Consider the following 21,335-nt stretch of genomic DNA (forward strand, 5'->3'; position numbering starts at 1 on the left):
GGGGGTGGCAGGTCGGGAGCGAGGGGCACCGGCAGGGCTGGGGGGAGCCCAGGGCTGGGCTAGCAGGGGCTGCGGGTCGGGAGTGAGGGGCATCGGTACAGTTGGGGGGGACCCCAGGTTTGGGAGAGCCCCCCAGTGTCTCCCAGAGGCATCAGGGTCAGGCCTGACAGCCAGGGGAGAGCGCCCCCTGCTGGGCCCCACCCGCTGCCCATCCCCCCTGTAGCTCAGCGCCCCCTGCTGGGCCCCACCCGCTGCCCATCCCCCCTGTAGCTCAGCGCCCCCTGCTGGCCCCCCACCCTGTTGATTTCCGGCCTCTGATCGATGAGGAAAGTGGGTGAATTCTCCTGTTGCCAAGGCAACAAAGTATCAACTCCAAGCGTTGCTATGACGCCGGGCGATTTCCCCATCTCGTTCCCATGGCACCGGCGGGTGCGACTCACGCCAGATCATCTGGTCCGCTGCCAGTCCCAGCTCGGAGCGGGGGAGTGGCCGGGCACCCGGACTCCTGGGTTCTCTCCCCGTCACAGGCCAGGGAGGGGGGTCTAGTGGTTAGAGCAGGGGAGGGGCCGGTCACCCAGACTCCTGGGTTCTTTCCCCGTTGCAGGCCGAGGAGTGAGGTCTAGTGGTTAGAGCAGGGGAGGGGCCAGGCGCCTGGACTCCTGGGTTCTCTCCCGGCTCAGGCTGGGGAGTGGGGGCTAGTGGTTAGAGCAGAGGGGGCGGGGCTGGGACGCCCGCTTTGCAATGCCTAAGGGGGAAGTTCCCCTTCTCGCCTGCAGGGGCAGCATCGACCCTTCCCCGCCCCCCACAGGCGCTAGGTTTGTTCACACACTTCACAAAGCCCCGCTCCGCCCCCCCCCCGACCCCTGCTGGAGGGGCCGGGCCCTGCGCTGTGTGTGTCCCTGGCGCCCCCTGCTGGAGGGGCCGGGCCCTGCGCTGTGTGTGTCCCTGGCGCCCCCTGCTGGAGGGGCCGGGCCCTGCGCTGTGTGTGTGTCCCTGGCGCCCCCTGCTGGAGGGGCCGGGCCCTGCGCTGTGTGTGTGTCCCTGGCGCCCCCTGCTGGAGGGGCCGGGCCCTGCGCTGTGTGTGTGATCCTGGTGCCCCCTGCTGGAGGGGCCGGGCCCTGCACTGTGTGTGTGTCCCTGGCGCCCCCTGCTGGAGGGACCGGGCCCTGTGCTGTGTGTGTGTCCCTGGCACCCCCTGCTGGAGGGGCCGGGCCCTGTGCTGTGTGTGTCCCTGGCGCCCCCTGCTGGAGGGACCGGGCCCTGTGCTGTGTGTGTCCCTGGCGCCCCCTGCTGGAGGGGCCGGGCCCTGCGCTGTGTGTGTCCCTGGCGCCCCCTGCTGGAGGGGCCGGGCCCTGCACTGTGGGTGTGTCCCTGGCGCCCCCTGCTGGAGGGGTCGGGCCCTGCGCTGTGTGTGTGTCCCTGGCGCCCCCTGCTGGAGGGGCCGGGCCCTGCGCTGTGCGTGTGTCCCTGGCGCCCCCTGCTGGAGGGGTCGGGCCCTGCGCTCTGTGTGTGTCCCTGGCGCCCCCTGCTGGAGGGGCCGGGCCCTGGGCTCTGTGTGTGTCCCTGGCGCCCCCTGCTGGAGGGGCCGGGCCCTGGGCTCTGTGTGTGTCCCTGGCGCCCCCTGCTGGAGGGGCCGGGCCCTGCGCTCTGTGTGTGTCCCTGGCGCCCCCTGCTGGAGGGGCCCGGCCCTGCACTGGGTGTGTCCCTGGCGCCCCCTGCTGGAGGGGCCGGGCCCTGCGCTGTGTGTGTCCCTGGCGCCCCCTGCTGGGCCCTGCTCCTCACCGCCCCCGCCCCAATTGCTGATCGGGACGAACCATTCCAGCCTGGGGATCCGAACCCAGAGCCCCCACCCCCCTCCTTCCCCGCCATGGGAGAGCCCCCCAGGCCCACCCCCTCCCTGCAATGAGAGCCCCCCCCCCGCTCTCAGCCTGTGACGGAAGAGCCCCTCCCCTCCCAGGGATGGCAGAGCCCCTCCCCCTCCCTCCCTGCCACGGGGGAGCCCCTCCCCCCCCTGTCCCCACCCCCCGCCCCACCCCGCCGCCGTTCAGCACCGCGGGGCGGACAGCTCCGAGCCCCGCTCCGGCCGCCCCCGCGCTTCCCCGCGCCGCGATGGAGGGAGACGGTAGGAGCCCCCCGCTCCCCCCCATGGGAGCCGCCGGCGCTGAGGACTTGGGGGGCCGGGGAGGAGGGGGGCGGGGAGGGGGAACAAAGCCGCGGGGCGGGGAGCGGCTGAAGGGTCCCATCGCGGCTGGGGGAGGGGGGGCCGGGTCCCGGCTGGGTCCATCGGTGTCACTCTGGAGTGACACCCGTTTACACTGGCTGAGGATCTGTCCCTAGAAGCGCCCGCTGTGTCTTGATGGGCAAATTCGCTCCATAGAGGGGAGCGGCTCAGCTGGTGTCTAAAGGGGTGTCACTCCGGAGTGACTCTGAGTCACGCCAGCTGGGGGTCTGGCCCCACAAATCCAATGGAGCTGCGGCCACTGGCCAGGCCGGGGGTCTGGCCCCACAAATCCAATGGAGCTGCGGCCACTGGCCAGGCCGGGGGTCTGGCCCCACTGATCCAATGGAGCTGCGGCCACTGGCCAGGCCGGGGGTCTGGCCCCACTGATCCAATGGAGCTGCGGCCACTGGCCAGGCCGGGGGTCTGGCCCCACTGATCCAATGGAGCTGCGGCCACTGGCCAGGCCGGGGGTCTGGGCCCACTGATCCAATGGAGCTGCGGCCACTGGCCAGGCCGGGGGTCTGGCCCCACTGATCCAATGGAGCTGCGGCCACTGGCCAGGCCGGGGGTCTGGCCCCACTGATCCAATGGAGCTGCGGCCACTGGCCAGGCCGGGGGTCTGGCCCCACTGATCCAATGGAGCTGCGGGCTGGTGGCCCCAGCTGGGGGTCTGGGCCCATGGACCCCAGTGCAGCTGCAGCCCCTGGCTCCTGGCCCCCTTGGGGAGCGGTGAGGATCAGATGGGCAGAGGGGAGCTCACGGCCCCGGGTGGGGTGGGGGGACCTGGGGGGCGAGGAGGGGGCAGGGTCCGTGGGTCAGACTCCGGGAGGGGGCTGGGCGGGAAGCGGAGTCATGCTGGGGATTGGGAGGGTCAATAGTTCAGCGCGGTCGGCTCCCGTCCGGTGTGTGTCTCACGGGACCCCGGGCGCCGGAGGGGCCAGGCCGGGGCCAGGTTCTTGGCCGGCTCCAGGGCTGACTCACGGCGGCTGGGGCTGGGGAGGGGCCCGTCTCCTGCCCTGATGCCCCAAGCGGGACACCCGCTGCCACCAGGGCCAGGCCAGATGGATGCGCTCCGCAAGGTGGGGTCCCACTTCCCAGGTGAAACCATCTCCCCAGCCACAGACCCACGGACCAGCCCAGGTCAGGCCAGCTGGGGGGCTGGCCCCACTGATCCAGTGGAGATACGGCCGATGGGGGATGTCCAGTGCTCAAAGCACATGCCCTGTAGCCCACACCCCATGTGGGCGGGGGGAGGGGCGGGTTGGAGCCAGGACTCCTGGGTTCTCTCCCTGGCTCTGGGAGGGGGGGGGGGGGGAGCTGGGAGCCAGGACTCCTGGGTTCTCTCCTGGCTCTGGGAGGGGAGTGGAGGCTAGTGGTTGGGGGGTCTGGGAACCAGGACTCCTGGGTTCTCTCCCCAGCTCTGGGAGGGGAGTGGGGCTGGTGGTTAGAGTGGGGGGGCTGGGAGCCAGGACTCCTGGGTTCTCTCCCCAGCTCACTTTCCCCCTGGCGGGCCCTGGTCTTGCAGCGTGTTGGGTTTTGTTGCTGGGGCGGGGGCTGTTGTGGTGCAGAAGGGCCCAGCTGTTGTGGCTGCTCCTGCCTCGGGGCACACGGGTGTGTGTGGGAAACACACGTACGCAGGGAGTCAGAACCGGAAAACCGCACACGGAGGCAGAGACACATGCACCCGCCCGGCCCTGGGCTCCCTGCTCCCGCACCAGCGCCCCTCACTCCCGACCCGCAGCCCCCTGCCAGCCCAGCCCTGGGCCCCCCCAGCCCTGCCGGTGCCCCTCACTCCCGACCCGCAGCCCCCTGCCAGCCCAGCCCTGGGCTCCCCCCAGCCCTGCCGGTGCCCCTCACTCCCGATCCGCAGCCCCTGCTAGCCCAGCCCTGGGCTCCCCCCAGCTCTGCCGGTGCCCCTCACTCCCAACCCGCAGCCCCCTGTTAGCCCAGCCCCGGGCTCCCCCCCAGCCCTGCCGGTGCCCCTCACTCCCGACCCGCAGCCCCTGCTAGCCCAGCCCTGGGCTCCCCCCAGCCCTGCCGGTGCCCCTCACTCCTGACCCGCAGCCCCTGCTAGCCCAGCTCCGGGCTCCCCCCAGCCCTGCCGGTGCCCCTCACTCCCGACCCGCAGCCCCCTGCTAGCCCAGCTCCAGGCTCCCCACATTCACAGCTTTTCCCCTGTCCCCGCCCCCAGGGGAAGTCTTTACTGGGGGGGTTCAGTTCTTCTGGCCTAGTCAGCCATATCGCCCCCCCTTGCTGAGGCTGTGGGTTAGTGCCCCTCGGAGGTTGTGCCGTAACAGGGGCTCAAGCCCAGCAAACTCATTTCACGGCAGTGGGACGTGGTAGCAGGGGAGAGAGGTTGGTTGACTCAGAGAACCCACCTCCTAGAGCCGGGGAGAGAACCCAGGAGTCCTGGCTCCCAGCCCCCCCAACTCCCAGCTCTAACCACTAGACCCCACTCCCCTCCCAGAGCCGGGGAGAGAACCCAGGAGTCGTGATACACTGTGTCACTCCACTGACACGTCATTAAAGTGATGTGGTTCCCCCAGCCCCACAGCGCGGACGTCAGGCTGACGTGTGGGGACGTGTGTTCGGGCCTGTGTGACAGGCTGGGCTTTGTCTGTTGGCCTCTGGGGGCTGGGGGCCCCCCTGAGCCAGCCAGTCCCTGCCCCGGGGCTGGATGGGAGCCGGCACCCCCTAGAGGGGACAGGCCCCTGCCCCATTCCCTGCCCCCCTGAGCCAGCCAGTCCCTGCCCTGGGGCCGGGTGGGAGCCGGCGCCCCCTAGAGGGGACAGGCCCCTGCCCCATTTCCCGCCCCCCTGAGCCAGCCAGTCCCTGCCCCAGGGCTGGATGGGAGCCGGCGCCCCCTAGAGGGGACAGGCCCCGTGTCCCAGTCCCCCTTGCACGGTGCTGGTTTCCGGTGGTTGCTCTGTTTGACGAAGGCCTGGGCTGACGGGCGCCGGCGGGGGGGTGGGGGGAGCTGTCACCCAGCTCAGCACAAGCGGGCGTCAGGGCCCGGGGCAGCGAGATTGCATGAGAGAGAGCGAGCGGCCGGCTGCGCTGGGTGAGCAATCGCCGGGGCGGAGGGGCCCTCAGCTCCGATCTGGGGCAGGGGCCGGATACCGCGCTAGACGGGCCCGTGGGTTTGAGCCGGGGGCGGGGGGGTCTCTTGTGTTACCCTGGCTCTGTGCACGTCCAGCATAGGAAGCAGGCCCTGGCTTTGCGCTTAAAGCACTCGACTGGGAGCCAGGACGTCTGGGTCTTTTCCCCGGGTTCAGCCCCCGCCCCGAGCTGGGAGCCCTGTCGTGGCAGGCACTGCCCATGCCTGTCCCCCCCCCAGCTGAAGCCAGGCCCTGCCCGCCCAGGGGAGCCCTCAGCCTGACTCAAGGGGGGCTCGTGCTTTCAATTCCATGGGGAAAGTGAGGCCCAGGGTGGGACCAGACCCACAGAGAAGGCGTCTGGAACTGGACCCAGGCGTCCTGCTGGTGAGGCGGAGGTGGTGGGCCCCTGCCCGGGCCAGGGGGAGGTGAAGGCTCCAGCCCAGGATGCCCACCCCACGACGTGCAGCGCCGCTCACGCCCCACCCGGCACTGGGTCAATCCTGCTGCTGGTGGGTGGGTGTGGGGGGGAGTTAATCCACTCGACTCCATCTGTGAGCTGGGGGGGATTAGTGAGCAGTGCCGGCCCCAGGCACTTTAACGGGCGCTGTACGTGTCCCCGGGCACCTCCCCGTCTCATCGGCCAGCCGGAGCTACCACCCCACTGCCCGTCCCTGGCGTCGGCCCGGCCGGCCAGCCAGAGCTACCACCCCACTGCCCGTCCCCGGCGTCGGCCCGGCCGGCCAGCCGGAGCTACCACCCCACTGCCCGTCCCCGGCGTCGGCCCGGCCGGCCAGCCGGAGCTACCACCCCACTGCCCGTCCCCGGCGTCGGCCCGGCCGGCCAGCCGGAGCTACCACCCCACTGCCCGTCCCCGGCGTCGGCCCGGCCGGCCAGCCCCATACGCCCCCCAGCCAGCCAGCCAGCCAGCCAGCTGTGTGCAGAGCTCGTGCGGCTCGGACGCGCGTCTCCACCACCAGCAGAAGTTGGCCCAAGAGAAGATGTTCCCTCCCCCACCTTGTCTTTCATCCATCCCCATCCACACCCTCTGTCCATCCCTCCCCACTCACTCCATCCAATCCAGCCATCCCCATTCACACCCTCCGGCCATCCCCATTCACACCCTCTATCCCTCCCACCCCGCCCTCCCCACTCACTCCATCCAATCCAGCCATCCCCATCCACACCCTCTATCCATTCATTCACACCCTCCAGTCATCCCCATTCACACCTTGCCTCCCTCCCCATTCACACACACCCTTCCTCCATCCCCATTCACACCCTCTGGCCATCCCCATCCACACCCTCTATCCATCCCGCCCCGCCCTCCCCATTCACTCCATCCAATCCAGCCATCCCCATTCACACCCTCCAGCCATCCCCATTCACACCCTCTATCCCTCCCGCCCCGCCCTCCGCATTCACTCCATCCAATCCAGCCATCCCCATCCACACCCTCTATCCCTCCCGCCCCGCCCTCCGCATTCACTCCATCCAATCCAGCCATCCCCATTCACACCCTCTATCCATTCATTCACACCCTCCAGTCATCCCCATTCACACCTTGCCTCCCTCCCCATTCACACCCACCCTTCCTCCATCCCCATTCACACCCTCCCCTTCCCATTCACACCCTCCCTCCCTCTCCACCCTCCCTCCATCCCCACCCTCCATCCAACCAACCCCTCCATCCACACCCTCCCTCCACCCCCATCCACACCCTCCCCATCCACACCCTCACTTTCTCAATTTCCCCACCCTCACCTGGCCACTCCCAGCGTGGGCGGGGCAGACTACGGCCCCGCCTCTCCCACCAAGGGATACACCCCCCCCCCCGCTCTGCCAGAGGGGTAACCATGACGACCAGCCTCTCTCCCATCACCTGGGCTGGCGGGGGGGGGGGGAGGATAGGCTGGAGGGGACGACACCTCCCCGTGACACTGAGCGCAGTGCTGCCCCCTGCTGGGTGGGAGCAGAGCGCTTTTGGCGTTGTGGCATAGACCCCGCAGGGCAACTGGCTAATGGGGATTCCCCTCTGGCAATGCCAGGAATCCCCCATCCATGAGCTCCTCCCTGCACCTGGACAGTCAGCACTAAACCCGGGTCCGTTCACAGCCCATTATGGGGTCAGGCACTAACAGTGCCTGGTATGGCAGGAAAGGGGGGGGTCTAGTGGTTAGAGCGGGGGGAGGGCTGGGAGCCAGGACTCCTGGGTTCTCTCCCTGGCTTGGGGAGGGGAGTGGGGTCCAGTGGTTAGAATGTGTGTGTGGGGGGGATCCAGGATTCCTGGGTTCTCTCCCCGGTTCTGGGAGGGGAGTGGGGTCCAATGTTTAGAGCAGTGGGGTCCTGGGCGCCAGGACTCCTGGGTTCTCTCCCTGGCTTGGGGAGGGGAGTGGGGTCCAGTGGTTAGAGTGGGGGGGCGTGATCCAGGACTCCTGGGTTCTCTCCCCAGCTCTGGAAGTGGAGCGGGGTCCAGTGGCTAGAGCAGTGGGGGCCTGGGAACCAGGACTCCTGGGTTCTCTCCCTGGCTTGGGGAGGGGAACGGGGTCCAGTGGCTAGAGCAGTGGGGGCCTGGGAACCAGGACTCCTGGGTTCTCTCCCTGGCTTGGGGAGGGGAGTGGGGTCCAGCGGTTAGAGTGGGGGGGCGTGATCCAGGACTCCTGGGTTCCCTCCCCAGCTCTGGGAGGGGAGCGGGGTCCAGTGGCTAGAGCAGTGGGGGCCTGGGAACCAGGACTCCTGGGTTCTCTCCCTGGCTTGGGGAGGGGAGCGGGGTCCAGTGGCTAGAGCAGTGGGAGCCTGGGAACCAGGACTCCTGGGTTCGATTCCTCACCCCGTGGAGTGCAGGGCGCAGAGGCAGTTTGCCAGCGGGTAGCAACGCAAGCGCCGTGTCTGTGTTTGTGGCTCAGCCGTTGTCCCCCCAGGGCGGCCCCGGCCCAATGCATAGGAGCTGGAGGAGCCGTCAGGGAGAGCTGTGGAGAGCCGGGACTCAGTTTGATGGATCGTCCAGTTTGATTGTCCTTCTGCTGGGGGAGGGGGGGGGATTCCCGGGCCTAGGTTCACACATTTAGGGCAAATCCTTTCAAGCTTATCAAGCTAATTTGACCCATTTCCTGGATTCCCGACCTCGCCCGTGCGGTTGATGCCGGTGGCCACTTACAAGCACCTTGCCGGGGCTAAACAATACACACGTCTAAGTTCAGTACCTATCCTGAGCTAAACTGACCGACAGGTGACCCAGGCTTCTGGTCAGCCAGCGTCCCACATACCACCCCTTGCTGAGGGTACCCCCTCACCAAGGAGCCCACAGCTCCACTCTCGGATTTGGTGGTAGCAGTGGGATCCTGCAGTGCCTACCTCAGAAGCCAGGGGGAGACTGCTTGGGAGGGGGATGGTAGCTCCTCCTGCACAGACAAAGCCCCTGCAGGGAGGGGTTGGTGGGGACCTCCCCAGACAGCAGGGAGGGGTTGGTGGAGACCCCCCCACAGCAATGGCGCTGGTAGTTAACACCCCGGCGAGATGTATGGAGCACTTGGGACAATTCACACCTCTCTGAGCAATGGGTTCAGGCTCTCGGCAGACTCAGGCGGGGGCAGGCGGGCACCCTTGGGGCAGTCCCTCTGCCCCTGTGCTGATCGGCCGACCCAGAGCTGTGCCCTCCCCTCCCCCAGGCGCAAAGATGAACGCAGCTCGGCGATCGGCCATGCTGGCCTCGGAGGTGACCGCGCCTCCCACCGAGCCGGCCCTGAACGCCACCGAGACGCCCAGCAAGGAGAACGTCTTCTCCGACATGAAGGACAAGTTCATGAACAAGCTCAGCAAGCTGCCAAGTGAGTGCTCGGGGGGGGGGGATCCCCGCCCCATAGCCCCAGCGCCCCGCCCCAGAGGCAGTCGCATCTCAGCACTGGGTCAGAGGTCCCTGTAGACGCACCCCCCACCCCAGAGGGGCTGCGTCCCAGCGCAGGGCGAGGGATCCCCCCCGTAACCAGCCCCCCGCCCCAGAGGGGCCGCGTCTCACTCCCGCTCTGTCCCCCCCGTCTCCCCCCGCAGTCCCGCCCTGGGCCGTGGCCACCATCCTGATCCTGGCGGCTCTTCTGCTGCTCGGCTGCTGCGCCTGCGCCTGCAAGAAACGCGGGAAGGGGAAGAAGGGGAAGAAGGGGAAGGAGAAAGCGAAGGCTCAGATCAACCTGAAGGAGGTGAAGGAGCTGGGCCAGAGCTACATCGACAAGGTGAGGCCCCCACTAGGGGGCGCCGGCTCCCACCCGGCCCCAGGGCAGGGCCTGGCTGGCCCAGGGGGGCAGGGAATGGGGCCTGGGGCCTGTCCCCTCTGGGGGGCGCCGGCTCCCACCCGGCCCCAGGGCAGGGACTGGCTGGCTCAGGGGGGCAGGGAATGGGGCAGAGGCCTGGCCCCTCTAGGGGGTGCCGGCTCCCACCCGGCCCCAGGGCAGGGCCTGGCTGGCCCAGGGGGGCAGGGAATGGGGCAGAGGCCTGTCCCCTCTGGGGGGCGCCGGCTCCCACCCGGCCCCAGGGTGGGAGTCTGGGGCAGGGGGGGGGGGCAGGGCCCAGTTCTGGACTCAGCTGCTATTGAGCTGCTTATCTCCTGAGCCTCTCAGATGCCTGAGCCGTCAGCCCCTGAGGCAGCAGCCTCTGACCTTGGGGGCTGCCTGGACGCTCTGCCGAGGGGGGGTGGGGGTAGTTCTGTGTGGGGCGGGGGGAGGCAGAGTGCAGCTCTTGTGGGTCATGGTTGTATAAGTGATGTGTGTGTGTCCCTGGCGCCCCCTGCTGGAGGGGCCGGGCCCTGCGCTGTGTCTGTCTCCCTGGCGCCCCCTGCTGGAGGGGCCGGGCCCTGCGCTGTGTGTCCCCCTGGCGCCCCCTGCTGGAGGGGCCGGGCCCTGCGCTGTGTGTGTGTCCCCCTGGCGCCCCCTGCTGGAGGGGCCCGGCCCTGCGCTGTGTCTGTCTCCCTGGCGCCCCCTGCTGGAGGGGCCGGGCCCTGCGCTGTGTGTGTCCCTGGCGCCCCCTGCTGGAGGGGCCGGGCCCTGCGCTGTGTGTGTCCCTGGTGCCCCCTGCTGGAGGGGCCGGGCCCTGCGCTGTGTGTGTGTCCCTGGCGCCCCCTGCTGGAGGGGCCGGGCCCTGCGCTCTGTGTGTGTGTCCCTGGCGCCCCCTGCTGGAGGGGCCGGGCCCTGCGCTGTGTAACTGAGGGGTTGGCTGTACACAGGGTGTTTCTCTCCCCCCCAGGTGCAGCCCGACATTGAGGACCTGGACCCGGCGCTGCTGCCTGAGCCTACGGACGAGAAGCGCCAGGAGAAGCTGGGGAAGCTGCAGTACTCGCTGGACTACGACTTCCAAAACGGGCAGGTGGGTGCTCCCGCGTGGCCTGGCGAGGGACCCAGGTGTCCGGACTCGCATCCCCCGCAATTCCAACCTAGTAAAAAAGCCCTCCCCGCCCAGAGCTGGGAATGGAACACAGGACTCCTGCTTCCCAGCCCCCACCCCCCACTGTAACCACTAGACCCCACTCCCCTCCCAGAGCCGAGGAGGGAACCCAGGAGTCCTGGCTCCCGGCCCCCCAGCTCCGACCACTAGACCCCACTCCCCTCCCTGAGCTGGGGAGAGAACCCAGGAGTCCTGGCCTCCAGCCCCCTGCTCTAACCACTAGACCCAACTCCCCTCCCAGAGCTGGGGAGAGAACCCAGGAGTCCTGCGTCGCCCGGCTGGGGCACTGCTGTGGGGGAAGCTCACAGCATGGCTGACACCCTGTGTCACACCAGGACTTTTCCCTTTCACCCTGTCCCAGCTGTTGGTGGGCATCATCCAGGCAGCCGACCTGCCGGCGCTGGACATCGGGGGCACGTCCGACCCCTACGTCAAAGTCTTCCTGCTCCCTGAGAAGAAGAAAAAACACGAGACCAAAGTGCATCGGAAAACCCTGAACCCCACGTTCAACGAGACCTTCACCTTCAAGGTAACGTCCCTCACTCCCGGTGCCCCTCACTCCCGACCCGCAGCCCCCTCTGTGCCCCCCAGCTCTGCCGGTGCCCCTCACTCCCGACCCGCAGCCCTCTCCGTGCCCCCCAGCTCTGCCGGTGCCCCTCACTCCCGACCCGCAGCCCCCTCCGTGCCCCCCAGCTCTGCCGGTGCCCCTCACTCCCGACCCGCAGCCCTCTCTGTGCCCCCCAGCTCTGCCGGTGCCCCTCACTCCCGACCCGCAGCCCCCTCTGTTCCCCCCAGCTCTGCTGGTGCCCCTCACTCCCGACCCGCAGCCCCCGTGCCCCCCAGCTCTGCCGGTGCCCCTCACTCCCGACCCGCAGCCCGCGCCGTGCCCCCCCGCTCTGCTGGTGCCCCTCACGCCCCACCCGCAGCCCCCTCTGTGCCCCCCAGCTCTGCCGGTGCCCCTCACTCCCGACCCGCAGCCCTCTCCCTGCCCCCCAGCTCTGCCGGTGCCCCTCACTCCCGACCCGCAGCCCCCTCCGTGCCCCCCAGCTCTGCCGGTGCCCCTCACTCCCGACCCGCAGCCCCCTCCGTGCCCCCCAGCCCTGCCGGTGCCCCTCACTCCCGACCCGCAGCCCCCTCCGTGCCCCCCAGCCCTGCCGGTGCCCCTCACTCCCAACCTGCAGCCCCCTCTGTGCCCCCCAGCTCTGCCGGTGCCCCTCACTCCTGACCCGCAGCCCCCTCCGTGTCCCCCAGCTCTGCCGGTGCCCCTCACTCCCGACCCGCAGCCCCCTCCGTGCCCCCCAGCTCTGCCGGTGCCCCTCACTCCCGACCCGCAGCCCCCTCTGTGCCCCCCAGCTCTGCCGGTGCCCCTCACTCCCGACCCGCAGCCCCCTCTGTGCCCCCCAGCTCTGCCGGTGCCCCTCACTCCCGACCCGCAGCCCCCTCCGTGCCGCCCAGCTCTGCCGGTGCCCCTCACTCCCGACCCGCAGCCCCCTCTGTGCCCCCCAGCTCTGCCGGTGCCCCTCACTCCCGACCCGCAGCCCTCCGTGCCCCCCAGCTCTGCCGGTGCCCCTCACTCCCGACCCGCAGCCCCCTCCGTGCCCCCCAGCTCTGCCGGTGCCCCTCACTCCCGACCCGCAGCCCCCTCTGTGCCCCCCAGCTCTGCCGGTGCCCCTCACTGCCGACCCGCAGCCCCCTCCGTGTCCCCCAGCTCTGCCGGTGCCCCTCACTCCTGACCCGCAGCCCCTTCCGTGTCCCCCAGCTCTGCCGGTGCCCCTCACTCCCGACCCGCAGCCCCCTCCGTGCCCCCCAGCTCTGCCGGTGCCCCTCACTCCCGACCCGCAGCCCCCTCCGTGCCCCCCAGCCCTGCCGGTGCCCCTCACTGCCGACCCGCAGCCCCCTCCGTGTCCCCCAGCTCTGCCGGTGCCCCTCACTCCCGACCCGCAGCCCCCTCCGTGCCCCCCAGCTCTGCCGGTGCCCCTCACTCCCGACCCGCAGCCCCCTCTGTTCCCCCCAGCTCTGCCGGTGCCCCTCACTCCCGACCCGCAGCCCCCTCTGTGCCCCCCAGCTCTGCCGGTGCCCCTCACTCCCGACCCGCAGCCCCCTCCGTGCCCCCCAGCTCTGCCGGTGCCCCTCACTCCCGACCCGCAGCCCCCACCGTGCCCCCCAGCTCTGCCGGTGCCCCTCACTCCCGACCCGCAGCCCCCTCCGTGCCCTCCAGCTCTGCCGGTGCCCCTCACTCCCGACCCGCAGCCCCGCTGGGGGAGGGGCGCTGCTGAGCTCTCCCCCACCCCCAGGTCCCCTACGCGGCGCTGGGCGGGCGGACGCTGCTCATGGCCGTCTACGACTTCGACCGGTTCTCCAAGCACGACGCCATCGGGGAGCTGCGGGTGCCCATGAGCAGCCTGGACCTGGCCCAGCCCGTCGAGGCCTGGCGGGACCTGCAGCCTGCCGCGCGGGAGGAGGTGAGGCCCCGCCCACGGGCTGTCACCTGGCAACCGGGGGGGGGGGCTCTGGGGGGTGGGATTCCCGGGGGGGAGGGGGGCTCTGGGGGGTGGGATGCCTGGGGGGGGGGGGGCGCGGGGGGGTGGGATGCCTGGGGGGGGGGGGGCTCTGGGGGGGGTGGGATTCCCTGGGGGGAGGGGGGATCTGGGGCTTGGGATGCCTGGGGGGAGGGGGGCTCTGGGGGTGAGATTCCCTGGGGGAGGGGGGCTCTGGGGCATGGGATGCCCTGGGGGGAGGGGGGCTCTGGGGGTGAGATTCCCTGGGGGAGGGGGGCTCTGGGGCATGGGATGCCCGGGGGGGAGGTGGGGTCTGGGGGGTGGGATTCCCTGGGGGGAGGGGGGCTCTGGGGGCTGGGATTCCCTGGGGGGAGGGGGGCACGGGGGGGTGGGATTCCCTGGGGGAGGGGGGCGATGGGGGCTGGGATGCCCTGGGGGAGGGGGGCTCTGGGGGCTGGGATGCCCTGGGGGGAGGGGGGCTCTGGGGGGTGGGATGCCTGGGGAGAGGGGGGATCTGGGGGGTGGGATTTCCTGGGGGGAGGGGGGATCTGGGGGGTGGGATTCCCTGGGGGGAGGGGGGCTCTGGGGGGTGGGATTCCCTGGGGGGAGGGGGGCTCTGGGGGTTGGGATGCCTGGGGGGTGGGATTCCCTGGGGGGAGGGGGGATCTGGGGGGTGGGATTACCTGGGGGGGGGGGGGTCTGGGGGGTGGGATTCCCTGGGGGAGGGGGGCTCTGGGGGCTGGGATGCCGGGGGGGAGGGGGGATCTGGGGGGTGGGATGCCCTGGGGGGAGGGGGGCACTGGGGGGTGGGATGCCTGGGGGGAGGGGGGCTCTGGGGGTTGGGATGCCCGGGGGGAGGGGGGATCTGGGGGGTGGGATGCCCTGGGGGGAGGGGGGCTCGGGGGGGTGGGATGCCTGGGGGGAGGGGGGCTCGGGGGGGTGGGATGCCAGGGGGGAGGGGGGCTCTGGGGGAGGGGATGCCCGGGGGGAGGGGGGCTCTGGGGGGTGAGATTCCCTGGGGGGAGGGGGGATCTGGGGGTTGGGATGCCTGGGGGGAGGGGGGCTCTGGGGGCTGGGATGCCGGGGGGGAGGGGGGATCTGGGGGTTGGGATGCCGGGGGGGGAGGGGGGATCTGGGGGTTGGGATGCCTGGGGGGAGGGGGGCTCTGGGGGATGGGATGCCCAGGGGGAGGGGGGCTCTGGGGGGTGAGATTCCCTGGGGGAGGGGGGCTCTGGGGGCTGGGATGCCCGGGGGGAGGGGGGCTCTGGGGGGTGGGATTCCCTGGGGGGAGGGGGCTCTGCAGGATGAGATGGGGGGGCAGCGTTGGCTAATGCGGCAGAGGGGGTCCCTAGAGGTAGGATTCCTGGGGCGGGGGGAGCTGCAGTCCAGCCCTCCTAGTCTGACTGTTCCCCCCACCCCCCGTGCCCCACAGCAGGAGAAGTTGGGGGACGTTTGCTTCTCCCTGCGCTACGTCCCCACGGCCGGGAAGCTCACGGTCATTGTTCTGGAAGCCAAGAACCTGAAGAAGATGGATGTGGGGGGGCTGTCAGGTGAGACAGCGCTGCGAGCTTCCTCCCAGCAGTGCCCCATCCGGGGACCCCAATGCTGCGAGCTTCCTCCCAGCAGTGCCCCAGCTGGAGATCCCAGTGTTGCGAGCTTCCTCCCAGCAGTGCCCCATCCGGGGACCCCAATGCTGCGAGCTTCCTCCCAGCAGTGCCCCAGCTGGAGACCCCGGTGCTGCGAGCTTCCCCACAGTAGTGCCCCAGCCAAGGCCGCGTCTCTGCCCCCAGTGAGTCAGGCTCACGCCTGGATGTCCAGGGGGTCGAGCTCTATTGACACCCTGGCCTCGGGGCTCAGCAAACTTACTGGGGTGCTTGAACCTGCGGGAGCCAGGAATTGTGGGATAGCCACCTCGAGGGTCACCTGACTGGCCCAGCTCGGGGGCAGGACGGGGGCTTGCTCCTCAGGCCCAGGTGGGGGCTGGGGTCTCTGTTCTGAACTGTGTCCCCTTCACCCCCCAGATCCCTACGTGAAAATCCACCTGATGCAGGGCGGAAAGCGGCTGAAGAAGAAGAAAACGACCATTAAGAAAAACACCCTGAACCCCTATTATAACGAGTCCTTCAGCTTCGAGGTTCCCTTTGAGCAGATCCAGGTGAGCCCCCCCCGCCCCCCAACCCTGAGCCAGCCAGCTCCTGTCCTGGGGCTGGATGGGAGCTGGTGCCCCCTAGAGGGGAAGGGCCCCGTGCCCCATTCCCTGCCCCCTTGAGACAGCCCGTCCCCGCTCTGGGGCCAGATGGGAGCCGGTGCCCCCTAGATGGGAGCCGGCACCCCCTTCTCTCACCTGCTTGACGTGGATGTTACTGCTGTGGGGGAAGATCACAGCACTGTGGGGGATCCCCAGCTGGGGGCACTGCTGCAGGGAAGCCCGCAGCACGGCACGGGAAATCCCTGGCTAGTGGCACCGCTGCCGGGGAAGTTCACGGCCCTGGCCGATCCCCAGCTGGGGCACCGCGGGAGGTGAGTTCACCGTGGCACCTCTCCTCCCCCGGCAGAAAGTCCAGGTTGTTCTCACCGTCCTGGATTATGACAAGCTGGGGAAGAACGAGGCCATTGGGAAGGTCTTCGTGGGCTGCAACGCCACCGGCACGGAGCTGCGTCACTGGTCCGACATGCTGGCCAATCCCCGGCGCCCCATCGCCCAGTGGCACACCCTGCAGACGGAAGAGGAGGTGGACGTGGTCGTTGGCATGAAGACCTCCTGATGCCCCCTCTTCACCCCCCATCCTGGCCTAGCCGGTGGGCAGCCGTCCCCTCTCCCGTCCTGAGCGAGTGGGAACGTGTGGGTGAGGCGCCTCTGGAGAATGCGTGTGTTGGGTTGCCTGTGAGCCTGTTTCCTCTTTCAGAGCTGTTCCTGGTGAAACATCTTCGAGCAAACCTTCTGTTTCTGATCCGCTGTGTGAACCGTGAGGTTTGCGTTGTGTCGAGAAGCTGGTGGGACGTCTACTATAGGGTTACTATAGGTTTACTATGGAGTTACCATGGGTTTACTATGAGGTTACTGTGGGCTTACAATAGGACTGCAGTAGATTTACACATCATGTTGTGCTGCCACATTTGAAAACTGGGTCTTGTGTGTAAACCTATTGTAAATCTGTTTACTAATAGCTTACAACAGGTTTACTTTAGGGCTACTATAGCTTTGCACAGGTGGATGTCATAGTATGGTGACACACTTGAAAGCTAGGCCTCATGTAAATCTCTTGTAAATCTGTAGCAGAGGCACCCTAAAGATTTCCACCTTTGGATCTCGCAAGTCTCCTGTACGAAACTATTGTAGCTGTGTTTACTACGGGTTTACAATATACTGGCTGCTATAGCACGGTGCCACCTTTGAAAATTAAGCTTAATGTGTAACCCTATTGGAGATTTGATTCCTATATGTTTACAACAGATTCACTCGATGGTTACACTTAGCTTCACATGCCATATTTTAAAACTGGGTTTCATGTATAATCCTGTTGTAAATCTAGTCATAATAGCTTGGCTACTGATTGGCTCCAGGTTCACTTACAGCTTTACACAATGTATTTACTATAGGCTTACAAGATATTTACTATGGGTTTCACACAGGAATACTTTGGGTTTACTACAGGTTCATGACACGTTTACTGTAGATTTGTTGCGGGCTTATGATAGGTCTAATATAGGGTTACAACAGGTTTACGGAGAGTTTACAACAGATTTACTATGACTTTACGTATTACTGAACATTATTTACTGTAGTACATTGTGACTACATTTTGTTGTAGGCTTACAATGGGTTTACAACAGGTTCACTAGAGACTTACAACAGGTTCACTATGGCTTTACTATTAATTTACAAACATGTTTATTATAGGTTTACAGCCAGTTTGCTATTTGTTTACAAACATGGGTTTACAACAAGTTCACTATGGGTTGACAACAGGTTTCCTGTTGTTTTACAAACATGTTTACTGTAGACCTACAACAGGTTTGCTATATGTTTACTATAGGCTTACACTGAGTTTACTGTGGGTTTAGAACAGGTTCACTACGGCTGTACCAGATGTTTACAACAAGTTTACTATTGGTTTACAAACCTATTTTCTATAGTCTTACAACAAGTTTTCTATATGGCTACTACAGGCTAGCAGGGACTTTACCACGGGTTTACAACAGGTTCACTATAGACGTACATGTTTACGATAGCTTTGCGACAGGTTCCCGGTGGGTTTACAACAGGGTCACTATGGGTTCACAGCAGGTATACTATTGGTTTACAAACGTGTTTATTATAGGCTTACAACAGGTTTACAACAAGCGTCCACGAGGGCCAACATTCAAATACACATGCCTTGCTCATATCGTCCCTCCTCTGGCTGCCTCGTGGTGCACATTGGACAATGGGTCCTCGGGCATTTCAATCTACTGCAAGCTTTACACATGAGACCCACCCTCCAAATGCAGGCCCCTTTCCTACGCAAGCCCCAAAATAGGACCATTCCTTTAAAGGCACCAGCATCGAAGAGCTCAGCTCCTGCTGTCCCAGTGCCCGGTGGGATTATTACCTGGCTCGGTATAAGCCACCTCCGTTGATGTTTTGTTTTGGGTTGTTTTCTGCTCAGCTTGTGCCAATGAAATCAGGCCGATCCGAGTCCCCACCTGGTTCCTGTTGTACCAAATCTTGCTGCTGTTCATTGATACTCGCACTTGATAGCTAATTAACATCCTTGAGTGGGGGGAGGGGACTTGGTATGATCACCCCTGGCTCTGGGAAAGTTAGAGCAGGGCGGGCTGGGAGCCAGGACTCCTGGGTTCTGTTCCCGGCTCTGGGAGGGGAGTGGGATCTAGTGGTTAGAGCAGGTGGGATCTGGAGTCAGGACTCCTGGGTCCTATTCACCATCTGTCTTCTGGCAAGCCACTTCCTCTTCATACACCCCTAAAACCGGGCTAACACCCCAGTCTGAAGCCCTCAGACGCAAGACTGCAAAGTATTAGTACAACGACCTCTTGGCTTTCACTGCCCAGACGTCTTCTGCTCGACCCCAGAGCCACCTTTCTCCTCGTGCCCCATCTGGCTCCATTTCAGTTCACAGGGAACTTGGCTCTGTTTCATTACTAACAGCTTCCTCCAGCTATTTAGTCTCCAAAGCTGAATCTCTCATTCCTGCCCTGTCCAGGGATTTCTGTTCCCAGCAAAATGAGCCAAGAAGAAGGACACCTCACCAGGCCAAGAACGGTCACGTGTAGGGGGCGGTGGCCATTTTGTCTCTCGTATTGACCAAGGTAGCATGTTTGGTACTATCCTCCGACTGTAGAATTAGCACTCTTTGGGGACTAAAAAACGCCTTCCATCCACCCTATTTAAATCTTATCCCCTCTGTCTCCTCTCTCTGGTCCCAAATTTTAGTGACGGGCATGACTGTAGGCGTGATTGTGTCGTAATTCCATTGGCCAAGTCCTTGTTAGCTGGATAACTGTCCATCACCTTCTCCCCACCCTCGACCCCCAGTCTCAACTTTTAGCCATAAGCAAAGTGAAGGGCAAGATGACCTCTGCTCAAGATGGCCTTTGTCAAGATGGACGGAAGCATTAAATTACTTCCACTGACCAGTCCCTTATATCTCTCCATCTCTCTTTATCTCCCGGCCCCAACTTCTAGCAAAAACCAGAGAGATTATCAAGAGGGTGGCCATTTGAGATGATGACCACCATTCAAGATGGTGGCCACTCAAGAGGGGGGTGGCCATTCAAGAGGGTGGCCATTTGAGATGATGACCACCATTCAAGATGGTGGCCACTCAAGAGGGGGGTGGCCATTCAAGAGGGTGGCCGTTTGAGATGATGACCACCATTCAAGATGATGGCCACTCAAGAGGGGGGTGGCCATTCAAGAGGGTGGCCATTTGAGATGATGACCACCATTCAAGATGGTGGCCACTCAAGAGGGGGGTGGCCATTCAAGAGGGTGGCCGTTTGAGATGATGACCACCATTCAAGATGGTGGCCACTCAAGATAGGGGGTGGCCATTCAAGAGGGTGGCCATTTGAGATGATGACCACCATTCAAGATGGTGGCCACTCAAGATGGGGGTGGTCATTCAAGACGGTGGCCATGCCACATGATGGTGAACTGTGAGGTAATACTAGTCTCCCCAATCTCCTTTCCACCCTAAGTCCCAACTTCTAGCAACAACCGGTGTGTAAATGCCCGGTGCAAGATGGCCTCTGCCAAGTGTTGAAGAGATGCTGCGTCCTTGCCCCCTCCGGGAACCCCTTGTTCGTGGTTCAAGACAACCGCCCCACCTCCGTAACAATGGGTGTGCCAAGAACTAGCTGGCCACCACCGTGCCGCGATAGATGTGCTGTAGGATAATGGCAGACAGGATCGTGTACAGGCCAAAGAGGAGCGTTTGTGACCTATGACGTGTGTGGATTCTAGCCCCGCCCTCCCATTTTGAGGAACCTCCCTGTCCCCGCCCCTTAGTGGTGCTGTCCTTTATAAGCCGCACCCCTTTTGAACAGGTTTTCATATCGATGTCTTTGACCGCGTGTCTGCTCAGAAATAAATCGAAGAGCTCTATCTTTCAACGGCGTCTTCCTCATTGTCTCCGACGGGGAAGCGGGGAGATAAAAGTTAAGCTTCCCTTGATTTACGCCGGGGGCGGGCGAAAGCGGACTCAGCTCCGTGTGACTCCAATCAGCTTTCTCCTTATCACGCTCCCGGTTGATAGCCCCACCGCTCACCGGAGACCCTCCCGCAACCAACCGGCATGCAGCTCCCAATGTTCACAAGTAACCCAACAATAGCAAGCGAGGCCCGGTTCTCACAAAAGACCCTATAACGACAAACCAGCCCAGAGCTCACGAGAGACCCTACAATAACAAAGCAGGATGTGAAGAGCTGCGTGCCAGGCAAGCCTGACACATACTCTCCTGGTTGCGGCTGCATGACCAGGACGTTCACAGCTGCTGCCGGTAGCTATATTTTGTAATCCCAGCAAAGAGCAGGAGAACAGGTGTTAGCCACCGGCCAGGCCCTGCCTGCTTAGGAACCCCAGCCTGGGGCCTGCTGATCCGGAGCAAATTATGGTATTAAATACTCTGTCCCCCAGCAAATCCCTTGCCAATCCAGGAGCAACCAAGGGCTTTAGAGGAAGATGAAAATCTCCTTTTCTTCCCAGAGACGTAATTCATTGTGTGCCATTAAGGGGAGGGGAGGGAGTGGGACAGAGGGAGGATGAGAGGGATGCAGGGAAAGAGGAAAGGAAGTCAGCGAGGTGTGCCTAGGGCGGGCGGGCGGGCGGGCGAGCGAAATGAACCGATCCAAAGAGGCGTGTGTATGGGGAGTCGATAGACTGACAGATCAGATAGATGAGTGAGCCCCCCCCCCGCCCCCAACACGCTATAAACAATCCACGGTCCACTTGTGCCACAACAACTGTTTTCTGCGTCTCAAACCCACGACCTTACGGGGTAGCCAGCAGGGCAATTGCTCGGCCTTCGGCTTCAGCCCCGGGGGACCCCGGGCTTCAGTCCCAGGCGGTGGGGGTGGGGCGTTGGCTTCCGCCCTGGGCCCCAGCGAGCCTGACCCTGGCCCTGCGTGGCGGCCTCCCCAGGTGAGAACTGCTGGTCTAGACTCAGCGCATACGTAGATGGACTGGGTTAGACAGAGCTGGGTGTGCAGGGCTGGATAGATAGAGCGATAGATAGATAGATGGGGGGGTGTGGGGATAGATAGATAGATAGATAGATAGATAGATAGATAGATAGATAGATGGGGGTGTGGGGATGGATAGATAGATGGGGGGATAGATAGATGGGGGTGTGGGGATGGATAGATAGATGGGGGTGGGGATGGATAGATAGATGGGGTGGCTGGGGATAGATAGATAGATGGGGGGGATAGATAGATAGATGGGGGTGGGGATGGATATATAGATGGATGGGGTGTGTGGGGATGGATAGATAGATAGCTAGATAGATAGATAGATAGAGGGGGTGTGGGGATGGATAGATAGATAGATAGAGGGGGGTGTGGGGATAGATAGATGGGGGGATAGATGG

General features: G+C 65.0%; 1 protein-coding gene across 1 annotated transcript; it reads left to right on the forward strand.

Annotated features, from left to right (window-relative positions):
- Nucleotides 1–2,028: 2,028 nt before the first annotated feature.
- Nucleotides 2,029–19,821, forward strand: SYT5 (synaptotagmin 5). The gene is made up of 9 exons (XM_044989314.1): nt 2,029–2,122; nt 8,985–9,143; nt 9,364–9,542; nt 10,549–10,668; nt 11,108–11,275; nt 13,041–13,208; nt 14,677–14,794; nt 15,266–15,399; nt 15,800–19,821. Exons 1-9 carry the CDS (start codon nt 2,110–2,112, stop codon nt 16,007–16,009), a joined length of 1,269 nt encoding a protein of 422 aa, XP_044845249.1. The 5' UTR covers nt 2,029–2,109; the 3' UTR covers nt 16,010–19,821.
- The last annotated feature ends 1,514 nt before the right edge of the window (nt 19,822–21,335 follow it).

Source organism: Mauremys mutica, chromosome 15 (assembly GCF_020497125.1).
Source record: "Mauremys mutica isolate MM-2020 ecotype Southern chromosome 15, ASM2049712v1, whole genome shotgun sequence".
NCBI classification, from domain to species: domain Eukaryota; kingdom Metazoa; phylum Chordata; order Testudines; family Geoemydidae; genus Mauremys; species Mauremys mutica.

Excerpts from the sequence above, each read along its gene's own strand:
- SYT5 (XM_044989314.1), top strand. Across the intron at positions 9,144-9,363 it reads CAAGCTCAGCAAGCTGCCAA|TCCCGCCCTGGGCCGTGGCC; the intron begins GTGAGTGCTCGG and ends CTCCCCCCGCAG. Across the intron at positions 13,209-14,676 it reads AGCCTGCCGCGCGGGAGGAG|CAGGAGAAGTTGGGGGACGT; the intron begins GTGAGGCCCCGC and ends CGTGCCCCACAG.